This window comes from Diabrotica undecimpunctata, chromosome 3 (genome assembly GCF_040954645.1).
Source record: "Diabrotica undecimpunctata isolate CICGRU chromosome 3, icDiaUnde3, whole genome shotgun sequence".
NCBI classification, from domain to species: Eukaryota; Metazoa; Arthropoda; class Insecta; order Coleoptera; family Chrysomelidae; genus Diabrotica; species Diabrotica undecimpunctata.
In genome coordinates, this window is record NC_092805.1 from 165154313 (window position 1) to 165167002 (window position 12690).

The window sequence follows — 12690 nt, forward strand, 5'->3', positions numbered from 1 at the left end:
ATATATATATATATATATATATATATATATATATATATATTATTATTATTATATATATAATATATCTAAATATTTACTTATGGAATCCACAGTTTCATTATGGACTTCTTACTATATTACGACTAGAAAAAACACTTTTTGAAACAAATGTATTTTGATTAAATGTGTAACTGAATTCATAATTTTCATTATCACGGTTTGACATTGTTTACTAAACGTTCAAAGGTGGCATTGCTGTATAAATTGAAATATAAAAATGCTAATAACGTGTATAAAGTTACAGAAGCCTTATAACTCATTACAATACAATAAATAGTAACGTTTGTGCCCAATTAATTCATTCAATGTAAAATTCTGTTTACTCATATAAATTCCGTGAGGTAAAATCATAAGAAATATTAATAATTTTAGTACTTTAACAATCGCAATGGATTTCATTATGAAAATATGGGGTTATTGGAGTTTGAATACGTTATATTTAAGATACAATGTCCTAAAATAATCGCGTTTTAAACGCAGTATAATAAATTTTTAAATATTTTTATTCATTTACCCCGTAATTGTAGACATGTTCCTTTTTAAACATTACTACACGGGATTCTACATTCAGATGCAAAAAAACGCAACAGACAAATTTTGGTCAAATTCAAAGTACTTCAATTTTTTTATTTTTAGCCCTATTTTGATGATTTTTAAGCACATTGTGTAAAAATTTATAAATTTTAATTTGGTATAGTGAGTTTTTTTAATTGAATTTTGTATTTGACTTATTATACCGGGTAAATCAAAAGGCGGTTTTTTATCCTAACTGTGAAACATCCTGTGGAATAATTCCGTAAGCGGATTCTCGTAAAACCTTGTTTTTCGGTTGCAACCATGTCTTTTGAGTATTATGTTTTTTTTTTCATGTGAAAATATGGAATAATTCATTTTTAGGAGCGAAATGACTTTGCCACCCACAATTTACGACTTTTCCCAATATTACCATTATCTTTTGTATTAATTTGTAATACGACGCATGGGGCTGTGGTGACTGATATGCAAAAGAATGTCATATCGACATCCCAGAAGCACTGTACTTAAATAATGATTAAGAGTGACAGGATTTTGATTTTAATGAACAAGGATAACACTAACAAAACATAAAAAAAACAACTTAAATGTAACTTAACCTAAGTACGCAAATAACAAAGAAAAACTACTAAAAAATAACTTAATACTTTGTATTGCCTCCCCTAGCCTCTATAACTGCTTGTACGCGTCAGCTCATGCTGTCTACGAGGTTGCGAATATTATCTTGCTGGATGTTTTGCCATTCCTCTTCTAGAGCCAAGTGAAGTTCATTAATTGATGCTGGTGCGACTTCGCGACCTCTAATATTTCTACCAAGCATGTTCCAAACGTGCTCTATTGGGTTCAGATCTGGCGAACACGCTGGCCACTTCATTTTATTAATACCAACTTCCTCTAAATATTGCGTGACACACATTGCAGAGTGGGGTCGCGCATTATCTTGCGTTAATAGAAAATCATCGCCTATACATTGAGAAAAGGGTACGTTATTCGCTAAAATTTCCTCAATATACCGGTGTACAGTCAACGAACTCTCAATAAATACCAATTCAGTGTGCGCCTCTAGGAATATTCCTGCCCATACCATCACCGAACCCCTCCATGGTTAACGCGGGGACTGAAAACGCACTCCGCAAATCTCCAGTTCGATGCTCGAAAATTGTAGTCTAGCAACTCTCTAAAATTCATGTAATCTTCGACGAACTGTAAATACACTTAAATTATTGCCTCGAACCTCTTGACGCTGATTTCTTGTTAGCACCGCTGTTAAATGACGATCCCGCAAAGCGTTGACTTGTATAAAACGATCATCTAAAACGAGGCGAAGCGAAGTCGCATGAAGTAGAGGTAATGGATTTTGACAAGAGCTATAAGTCATGCCGATTGAGTACACAAGTTTACCTGTTATTTACAAGGTCATAGCTCTTGTCAAAATCCATTACCTATACCTGTCTACACTCTCGTACTAGCTGAATTTCGATTAACTTCGCGAGTAATATAGTGCCGCTTAAAAAGTGTCACTACCCTTTGGATGGTAGAGCGATGAGTGTGTAGTACTCTAGCCACATATTCATAATTTCGCCCATCTTCAACCAGAGCAACGACTTTCGCACAATTTTTAACCCTAAGAACCATGATCAATCATAGGTAAACAAAATGTAAGTGTCAATATGACACGATGATAACAGTCACCACCTCATCGTATTACAAAATAACTCCAAAATAATTATAATTAAAAGTCCTAAATTGTGAGTGGCAAATTCATTTGGCTCTAAAAAATAAACCAAGGCATATTTTGACATGAAATAAAAAACACAATACTTAGGAGATATGGTTGCAACTAAAAAATAAGGTTTTACGAAATTTCGCCTAAGTTAGGATAATAAATGAATGTTAAGGTGCTATGTTTTCTCCATTCTGCTGTACGGCATGGAAGCCTGGACACTGAAAAAGATAAACATCAAAAACATTGAGGCATTCGAGATGTGGTGTTACAGGAGAATGTGGAAAATACCATAGACAAAAAGAGTAACAAATCAAGATGTTCTGCTGAAGATGGGGAAGGAATGCGAAGTCATAACAACCATACAAACGAAAAAACTGGAATATCTGGGCCACATAATGAAAGGAGAAAAGTACTCTCTGCTTAGACTCGTAATCCAAGGAAAAATCTCGGGAAAGAGAAATGTGGGGCGTAGGAGGATTTCCTGGTTGCGAAATTTAAGGGAGTGGTATGGGTGAAGTTCAATACAGTTGTTCAGAGCTGCAGCCAACAAAGTAAAGATTGCTGTGATGGTAGCCAACCTCCGATAGGAGACGGTACTGCAAGAAGAAGAAGGATAATAAAACCACGTTTTTATTAACCCCGTATAATAAGTCAAATATAAAATTTTATTAAAAAACTCACTATACCTAATTAAAATTTATAAATTTATACATACTGTGCTAAAAAAATCATCAAAATTTTCTCCGTTGCGTTTTTTTTGCAGCTGAGTATAGAAACAGCGTACCTTTGTTTTGAAATTAGTGTAAATTTTAATAGACGTTTGAATTTTGATCTTTACTCCAGTCTTCAGAGACGAAAATGCAAGTGAACCCCTAAAAATCATGTTAACAAGCTGAATTTTGTAGAGAATATCAACTTTGCTACCCCAAAACTATGCAAAAGAAGGTTACCACTTCTACTCCCTCCCTCTACCTCTAAAACGAAAAAAATCGATTTGACAAGAATCAGTACGCCGTAGAAAAAGAGGTTTCAAATAAAAAATGTGCTGAGATAATTTTTAGTAAAATGTTTATTTACCATGTTGAAATGTTTATTTGTTAGTTACGTGCACGCTAAATCAATTTTAAATAAAATTTGTATCAACTGGACGGTAAAAATATCTGTTGAGCATGGTGACCTATCGAAAAAAATCAAAATGCATGTTAAATGTAAAGAGTGCGGCTTTCGTATACATTTTTTACATTTTGCTGAAAGGAAAGTCAGTTTCTAAAGGTATTAAATATATAAACGTTGCGCGATTTTTCAAATTTTTTATAATTATCATGAGATTAATATTGACTTTCATTGACCGGTTAATATGGATTTTCCATTATTACAGCCGAATCTTCAAAACCTGGTAACACCACACAAGCTAATTAGACTCATTAAAGCCACAATGGATGAAACTTATTCATCTGTACGAATACAAAACCATCGGACAGACTTTTTCAAAATGACGCAGAGATTAAAGCAGGGAGATGGGCTGGCCCCAACTTTGTTTAAGCTGACACTGGCAACCGAACGATTCAACTGGCTACTTAGGACGATCATATTAATATTATGAGTAGAACATAAACAGGAACACAGAAAACATACGCAGAGTTAAGAACGCAAACAAAACGGCTAGGTCTGGAAATTAACACAGAAAAAACAAAAATAATGATACACGTGAGAAGAAATATACTCCCACAAAACATTATACATAAAGATGACATTGAAACGGTTGGAAAGTTTACATATCTGGGAGTAAAAATATATACCGACGGATCAGAAGACCCTTCCATATATTTCGGTCTAAAAATATCCACTGAAATACAAAGATGAGAATCTATAAAACCTTAATTCGACCAATAGCATGCTATGGCAGTGAAGTATGGGTTCTGAAAGAAACATCCAAAAGCAAACTCGACACAATCGAAAAAAAAGTACTGAGGAGAATACTTGGATCTGTGAGGGAAAACGTAATCTTTAGAAGTCGATACAACAACGAGCTTTATTAACTTTATAAGGAAGCACCACTGTCAGACTTCATTAGAATACCAAGATTGCAATGTGCCGGACATGTGATAAGAATGGGAGAAGATAGGTTACCAAAAAAAGCACTGAATGCTAGAATGCAGGAAAAGAGACCGGTTAGAAAGCCAAGAAAGCGCTGGGAAGACACAGTAAACAGCGACGCACAAGACCTTTTAGGAGTCCGTGTATGGAGAAGATCAGCCACAGACAAGGAAGGGTGGAGGCAAAAAATAAAGGAGGTCAAGGCTCAATTTGGACTGTAGTGCCGTAGAAGAAGAAGAATATTTAAAACCTATGGCATGAAATTTCGATTTTGAGTTTTGGCAACAAATGTAAACCATTTGAAACATTTCTAAAAAACGCTGAATTTAAACTTTCACATTACAAACGATCTAACATATTTAATCTCTTTTTAATTACGCAAATATGTTTTTCGAAACTATACAGCTTGAGCTACAAATTCCACCCAATACCATCTACGTGATTGCATCTCCCGTGACGTGCGACAGTTTGAAATATGAAAGTTTAATTTACTATTTTTGTTGAAAATAAGCCACAATTTTACTTTAAAATTAAGTTTACTTGACGTTTTGATTTCCACCTCGGAAATCGTTCTTAAAATACAAAACATTAATGAATAATTAATGTTTTACGACAAAGTACAAAAAATACATACGAAAGTTGCACAGTTCAACTTTAAAATGCATTTTGATATTTATCGATAGAACACTTTGGTCAAAATGATATCGAATTTTTAATATTGTTCTGAAGCTATTTTCTTGTGGGATTTTAAATAATTACTATTTAAATGGGAATAAGCCACAATTAAAGGTTAAAATACGTTTATTGACGTTTCAATTTCCACTTCGGAAATCGTTCTCAAAATACAAACATTAGTAAATGAAACAAATTTTGTTTTTTGTTACTTAGTGAAAAATTCTTCTAATAATTTAATTTTATCTGACTCATCTATATTGACAATTCAGACATACATTATACATTTTAAAGTAGACAACTTTAAAATGATTTTGCCAATATTGTTGAGTTGCGTTCCTGGGACGACTTTACTTATAAGATAGTTCATTCGATTACATGTAATCAACTTTAACTTGAGAATATCCGTCAGAAAAGATCATAACATGTAATTCGTCTTTAAAAAGACAAATACATGAGGGAAAAACCAGGAAAAAACCTCATAGTACTATCCCGACATGGTAAGTATTTGATCGTGCATTTAGTTTACCTTCAATAAACACCAAATTCCGATTTTATATGTTTGTTATTTAAAAAACATAAATGATGTATTCTCTATATGTTACTGACTTACCAATACTGGTATTTTCCTTTTAATAACTTCCTCTTTCAATATGAGTAATTAGATCCTACTACATTCTGCCGAGGAATTCGCGACACAATTGGTCTCATTTAGCATAGAGCCGCTTCTTTGATTTTTCTCTTTTTAGCGTCCGTTTCTTTTAGGACTATATTTGAATCATTCCATTAAACCCTATGTTCATTATCCCATGCGTGTTTACATATTTGAGATCTATCAAAGTCTCTATTTTTAATATAGGATTGATGTTCACTTATTCTAACATTTAATGGCCTGGATGTTTCACCTAAATAAAACTTATCGCATTCACAAGGTATTTTATAAATGCAATTCCTTGTCCTTTCTTGTTCATTCTTAGGTTTGGTTTTGGACAAAATAGATCTCAACGTGTTTGTTGTTTTGAATGTTGTTGAAATGTTGAATTTATTTCCTATCCTTTTAAGCTTTTCCGATAACCCTTTTATGTATGGTATTGTTATTTTCCTCGTATTATTCCTTGTATATGCTGTTGGATCTCGTTCTAAGTTGTTTTGTTCTATTCGATCGATTGTTGAAAATTCGTTATTTATAATCAGTTTTATTTAGGTGAAACATCAAGGCCATTAAATATTAGAATAAGTGAACATCAATCCTATATTAAAAATAGAGAATTTGATAGATCTCAAATATGTAAACACGCATGGGATAATGAACATAGGGTTCAATGGAATGATTCAAATATAGTCCTAAAAGCAACGGATGGTAAAAAGAGAAAAATCAAAGAAGCGGCTCTAATTATGCTAAATGAGACCAATTGTGTCGCGAATTCATCGGCAGAATGTAGTAGGATCTGGTTACCCATATTGAAAGAGGAAGTTATTAAAAGGAAAATACCAGTATTGGTAAGTCAGTAACATATAGAGAATACATCATTTATGTTTTTTAAATAACAAACATATAAAATCGGAATTTGGTGTTTATTGAAGGTAAACTAAATGCAAGATCAAATACTTACCATGTCGGGATAGTATTATGAGGTTTTTTCCTGGTTTTCCCCTCATAATTTACTATGGAATCACTAACAGGAAAATTATACTGTCATCATGGCATGTATTTGTCTTTTTAAAGACGAATTACATGTTATGATCTTTTCTGACGGATATTCTCAAGTTAAAGTAGATTTTATGTAATCGAATGTATAAGTAAAGTCGTCCCAGGAACGCAACTCAACAATATTGGCAATATCATTTTAAAGTCGTCTACTTTAAAATGTATAATGTATGTCTGAATTGTCAATATAGATGAATCAGATAAAATTAAATTATTAGAAGGATTTTTCACTAAGTAACAAAAAACAAAATGTGTTTAATTTACTAATGTTTGTATTTTGATAACGATTTCCGAAGTGGAAATTAAAACGTCAATAAACGTATTTTAACCTTTAATTGTGGCTTATTCCCATTTAAATAGTAATTAATCGAATTTTTATGTGGAGTTGAGAAAAATTTTATATAAAGTTTGATTTTGCGCCCTTAACTGACATTCAAAATCGCCGGTCGCTTCAAGCGTTGCTTCTGAGATAACGGTACATTCTACACGAAAAGTGATTCGACATTTTTGTGTTTTATCACTTAAATGTGGTCACCTTACAACTGTGATCTGTGATCACAGTTGCTTCACTTTACTAACTTTGCTAAAAGTTACTTTATTTAATTTGAAAAATATTATTTAAATTTTAAAAAGAGAAAATATAGTATGTAAGCTTCGCGCTACTCTACTATACAGACTACTGTATCATCCTTTTTTTTTATTTTAGAATATAATATTTTAGAATGAGTGTGGAAAATGAAGAAAATCTCAATTTGGATCAAAAAAATCCGACTGAAAATGTGGACTATAATTATATACAGGGAAAATTATTTTCAAATGCTCCTCCTGGAGAAGAAATCGTTATTTCAGGTAAGTATCTTTTTTTTTGTGAAAGGTAATCGAAGATTAGAGAAATGTTATAGACAAGTAATGTATTTTCTGCTTGATATTAAGTTTATCTATGGTAAATAAAAAATCCACAAAGAATATACTCACAATTAAAAGCATAAGTGTCATGATATCATGATAAAGTCACATATCTTATCTTTAAAGTAAACAAAAACATTTCATTAAAGGACACGCAAGTATAGGCACCTACCAGTGCTTACACAGATGAAGAAGTTGAATGGTTCTACAATTACGTTAACACTGCAATACAAGAGGTAACCACCAGCTATACTATACTGATGGAAGACCTAAACGCCAAAATAGACCACAAGTAAGATGAATCAGAGAAATGAAAGGGGTCCAACTGTTATAGAATTTCTTTCTGCAACATAGGCTATATGTCATGAACGCTCATTTTTAAGAAAGCCCTCACAAAAAGTGGACTTAGCAGTCACCAAATGACTTAAACCAAAACGAAATGGACTTTTTAGTTACCAACAGGTTAGAAGATTGTCTTGAACGTAAAGAAAAAAGAAGAAATATGGTAACAAGTTCGAAAAATGTCACATACACTGCGATTAATTACACAACGGTATACTAGGAATAAATAGAAAGTAACCTACAGAAAGGTGTACAAAATGAAAAGAATATTGAGCAGCTTATTGAAACGTTGGTCGACGTCCTAAATAAGGCACAGAAGAACAAGTCAAGCAAACAAGGAAAAATGAAAAACTCACAGAAAACTCGAGAAACCTAATGCAAAAAAGAATGAAAATGAAAAATAAGCATACAACGAACATTGTACTTTAACACTAAAGAAATAACTAATACCATACAACAAAACAAAAGCCTAAAAGTTTTAAAAAGAAAGTTTAAGACAGGAACTAGGAATATTTATAATTTCAAAATTAATGAAACAAACGATTATACCAAAGAAATTAGAATTAGAATAAAAAAGGCTAGAAGTGCATTCAATATCACGAAACAAATATTATGTTGTAGAGACCTCAGCCTAAATCTTAAAAAACGAGTACTAAAGTGCTATGTATTTTCTGTTCTTTTGTATGGTGTGGAGTCATGGACTTTAAATAAACAATGTCCCAATAAATTGGAAGCATTTGAAATGTGGACATATCGAAGAATGCTGAGAATCTCATTGACAGACAGGATAACCAATGAAGAAGTACTAAGAAGAATACAGAACAGTAGGGAGACACTGGATTCCATCAAAATAAGAAGACTACAATATCTGGGTCATATAAAACGTGGTGACAGATATGAATTCCTAACACTAATAATGCAGGGAAAGATTCAAAAAAAGCGCAGCATGGTTAGAGGAAGAATGTCCTGGCTGAGAAACATCAGAGAATGGTTTGGATGCAGCTTAACTAAACTCTTTCGGGCTGTAGAGTCAAAAGTTAGAATACCAGTGATCATTGCTAACCTTACATTCCAGAGGTAGAAATCCCAACAATACAAAATCAAGGATCAGAGAAACTTCCAGATATAACCGAAGAGCAAATTAAATCAGCGTTAAAAGGTATAAAGAACAACAAAATACCTGGAGAAGATGGTATTTTAAGTGAAATAATGAAACTAGAAGGCGAATGGGTCATAAAAGCTTTAAAAACTCTTTATAATGCCTCCCTTTTTAAAGGCACTATACCAGAAAAATGGATGCTGTAGAAGGGTACGTTAAGAAAATTTCAGCTTATGTTAACCTTCTTTAGCAGAGAACAAAAATAATAAAAATGACTTACAGTGAGTTACGGTTATCTTTACTATACACTTTGATGACGAATAAATGGATAAACTGCTTTCCAGAGGTTCCAAACTAAAGCTTGGACTCAAGTTACAGTAGGAAACCATCGAAGAGGGATACTGTGTCATCTCGAAATGTTTTATCAACTTAATAACAAGAAACAAACCAGAAACTTAAAAAACCATCATAGGTTACACAAAAACTTCTCAAAAAATAGCTACATTGACAGGTGTGCTCAAGCAAGTGAGGCTTCTACACCTTCGAAAGTAGAATTCGACCTGACCTCCCATCCTGCGAAATGGAAAGTAAAAGTCCATACGCTTCCTCGTTGCTAGCGTCCTGATGTTCAATTATAATATTAATATTTTAACTTAAGCTCAATCAGGACAGTCTTGAAGCTGGATCAGCACTTGTTGACAACCTTTATACTATATTTACTGTATTTACTACGATGTAACTTAAAATTTTAGGTATGTCCGGGACGTTTCCAAATTCTACCGATATCTATCACTTTCAATATAATTTATTTAATAAAGTGAACATGGTATTACCTAACAGGCGATGGGATTATAAGCATCCGGAAGTACCGCTTTGTTCAGGTACCCTTCCCATCATCAATAAGTACGATGGCGGATTTTTTGGTAAGTTTTTTTATATAGTTTTGATAATATTTGAGGGGGGAGGGTTTGTAAGTTCCTAAAAAAGATGGGGGTATCGTGGATATGAACAACTGTATATAATTGGCATCTTCCCCTCTCTTACTAAGGGTCGTGATTTCTTCCAATATTCGTAACAATTTTTCTCCATTGGTCCCTATCTTTAGCTGCTCTCAGAGCTTCACAGAATGAGTTTCCAGCTAAATTCTTAATTTGGTTGGACCATTTAGTTGGTGATCGTCCTCTTGATCTCCACGAAACGTTTCCAGAAACAATTAATCTCTCCAAACTATCCTCACCTTTAAGAACCACGTGACCGAAAAATTGTAGAATATGTTACAGACATATTGTGGACAAGCTTTTTTTAATCTTGAGTTGATTTAAAATGGAAACGTTTGTCCTTTGAGCTGTCTTATCATCTTAAAGGCATCAATTTTTTGGCACTCGCGTCTGCGAAGAGTCCAAGTCTCTGCCCCGTATAGAAATATTGAGAATACAAGGGCATTCACCTGTCTCATTTTAATATATTGAGAAAAAGATCCGTCTTTTTAAACTTTAAAGGCGACTCGTCTTATTTTTTGCCATACCAATACGTCTCCGAACTTCTGAGATAGAGAAAACTGTCCACTATCTGGTATTCCTGTAACATGATAGTCAGTTGATTAGTGTGGAATCTGTCGACCACCATTATTTTGTCTTAGCTTTATTGATTTTCAGACCAACTTTATTGCTTTCGTACTCAACTCTTCGCAGGAGATTAAACATTTCTCCTGATGTGCTCTGACATCCCTTCGATGTGATATTTTTAATCTTTCCCAAGTGCAAATCCCTCTTGTTATTTACTCAATACTTTTGCTATCTACTTCATCAATGCCAGTTATAGCTGCTTCTTCAGTTTATACATAGGCGTAATTCAAATGCCTCATATTTGTTGCCATAAATCAAAATCGAAATTTTATATTGTTGATAGGACACTCTTATCAAAAGATATCAAATTTTTACCGTAAAGTTGATACAAGTTTTTATTTAAAAAAATGATTTCATGTGCGTAACTTATTTTTAAAATCGCCGATCGCTTCAAGCGTTGTTAGAACGGTTCATTCTACAGCGCCCCTCTTTCCTACGATGGGGGTTTTAGAGGGAAACCCGGAGATAGGAGTGGCAAACTTTCCTACATCTTTTTTGGTGTCCCAAAATTGCCAAAATTATCAGCAAAATTCAGCTTGTTCGTATTATTTTTTGAGATTTTATGGCATTTTCGTCTCTGACGACTCGAATGGTACTCTAATCTACTCAGTTATGTTCCATATCACTATATTTATAAATTCAGTTTTATATTCACTAAAAAGATTCAGTCTTATTTCTTTAATTGTTATAAAAATTTTATTTTAGGTATACATCGACAACAAGGCGAATCTCAAGATTCCATAGGCCGAATGCTTCTTGAAAAAACCGTTGAAGCTATTTTTGATGCAGGTATGAATTTGGAAGACTTTGAAGGAACCAATACAGGCGTGTATGTTGGTACTTGTTTCAATGAAACTGAGAAAAGTATACTGGTTGACCATATTGGACCAGATCCAAAAAAAGGTTTTACTGGGTATGTTATAATATGAATTTCTCTTTGGATTTTGTTTTTCAGAAAACTAGGAAATTATGACGCTCTCTTGATGCTGTTAAACTATAACTGAATTTATATATAAGATATCTTAATCGGAATATGTGTTGACTTTCTAGATTTCTTATTCCTCATACAGTAGACTCGCGATTATCCGAGGTAATTGGGACCGTGACTACCTCGGATACCGAAAAAATTCTGTTAACACTGAGATTGATTATTCTGATAGAAAAATGTGTACCTACGTAAATAATGATTAATGTGTTTATTTTAATAACTAAAAACTAATATAAAAGTAGTATAAAAGATAAAAAAATTTACCTTATAAATGTTTTAAATTGTTTAAAAAAGTTTTTGATTGATTTTTGTTTTAACTTCATTCCTCTTTTTGAGGCGGCGATGTTGTGCCAACGTTGAAAATGGAGGTTGTCTAATGGTGTCGATTCTTCATGTTGCTCGATGTATGCGAGAGCTGCTTCAAGGGACTTCAATCCATTGCAATGAGAAATCTTTTGAGTTATCTCATCTGTATCTTCTTGTTCTTCTTTGTGGGTGACATTTAGAACTAGATTGGCAACTGCATCATCTGTCAGTTCCATTTCTTCGTCTAGATTCATCCAATCGATGATGTCTTGGTTTCCGATTGTTTGTTCTACTGGTAATTGATTGGCTAGGTTGGCTAAAGAATCAACTTCACAGTCATCAGTTTCATCTTGAACGTCTTGTGTTTTGTGGGCTATCTTAAATAATTTTTTCCACGACTTCTGAATAGTGGACACTTTTACATCGTCCCAAGCAGAGGCAATCCAATAGCAAACATCTTTAACCGTGATCTTCTTCAATGCCTCAGTTACAGTCGGCTTTTCATCCAGCTTAGTTAGCAGTACCTGAACAAGCTTCCGCCGATAATTCCTCTTCATTGCTTCTATAACGCCTTGGTCTAGGGGTTGGATGAGAGACGTCACATTGGGTGGAAGGAACACAGCTCGTATGTCACCACTAATAAATTCA

General features: G+C 33.4%; 1 protein-coding gene across 2 annotated transcripts in view; it reads left to right on the forward strand.

Moving 5' to 3' along the window:
- The window catches only part of LOC140437744 (fatty acid synthase-like), a 104221-nt gene that overhangs the window by 14493 nt on the left and 77038 nt on the right, over positions 1–12690 (forward strand). Inside the window, exons 2-4 of one of the 2 annotated variants that reach the window (XM_072527439.1) lie at positions 7483–7625; positions 9876–10046; positions 11454–11661. In XM_072527439.1, coding sequence (XP_072383540.1) covers positions 7499–7625; positions 9876–10046; positions 11454–11661 — 506 coding nt within the window. In that variant the 5' untranslated portion in view covers positions 7483–7498. The remainder of the gene's footprint in view (positions 1–7482; positions 7626–9875; positions 10047–11453; positions 11662–12690) is intronic. The other variant, XM_072527440.1, reaches the window with a different exon arrangement.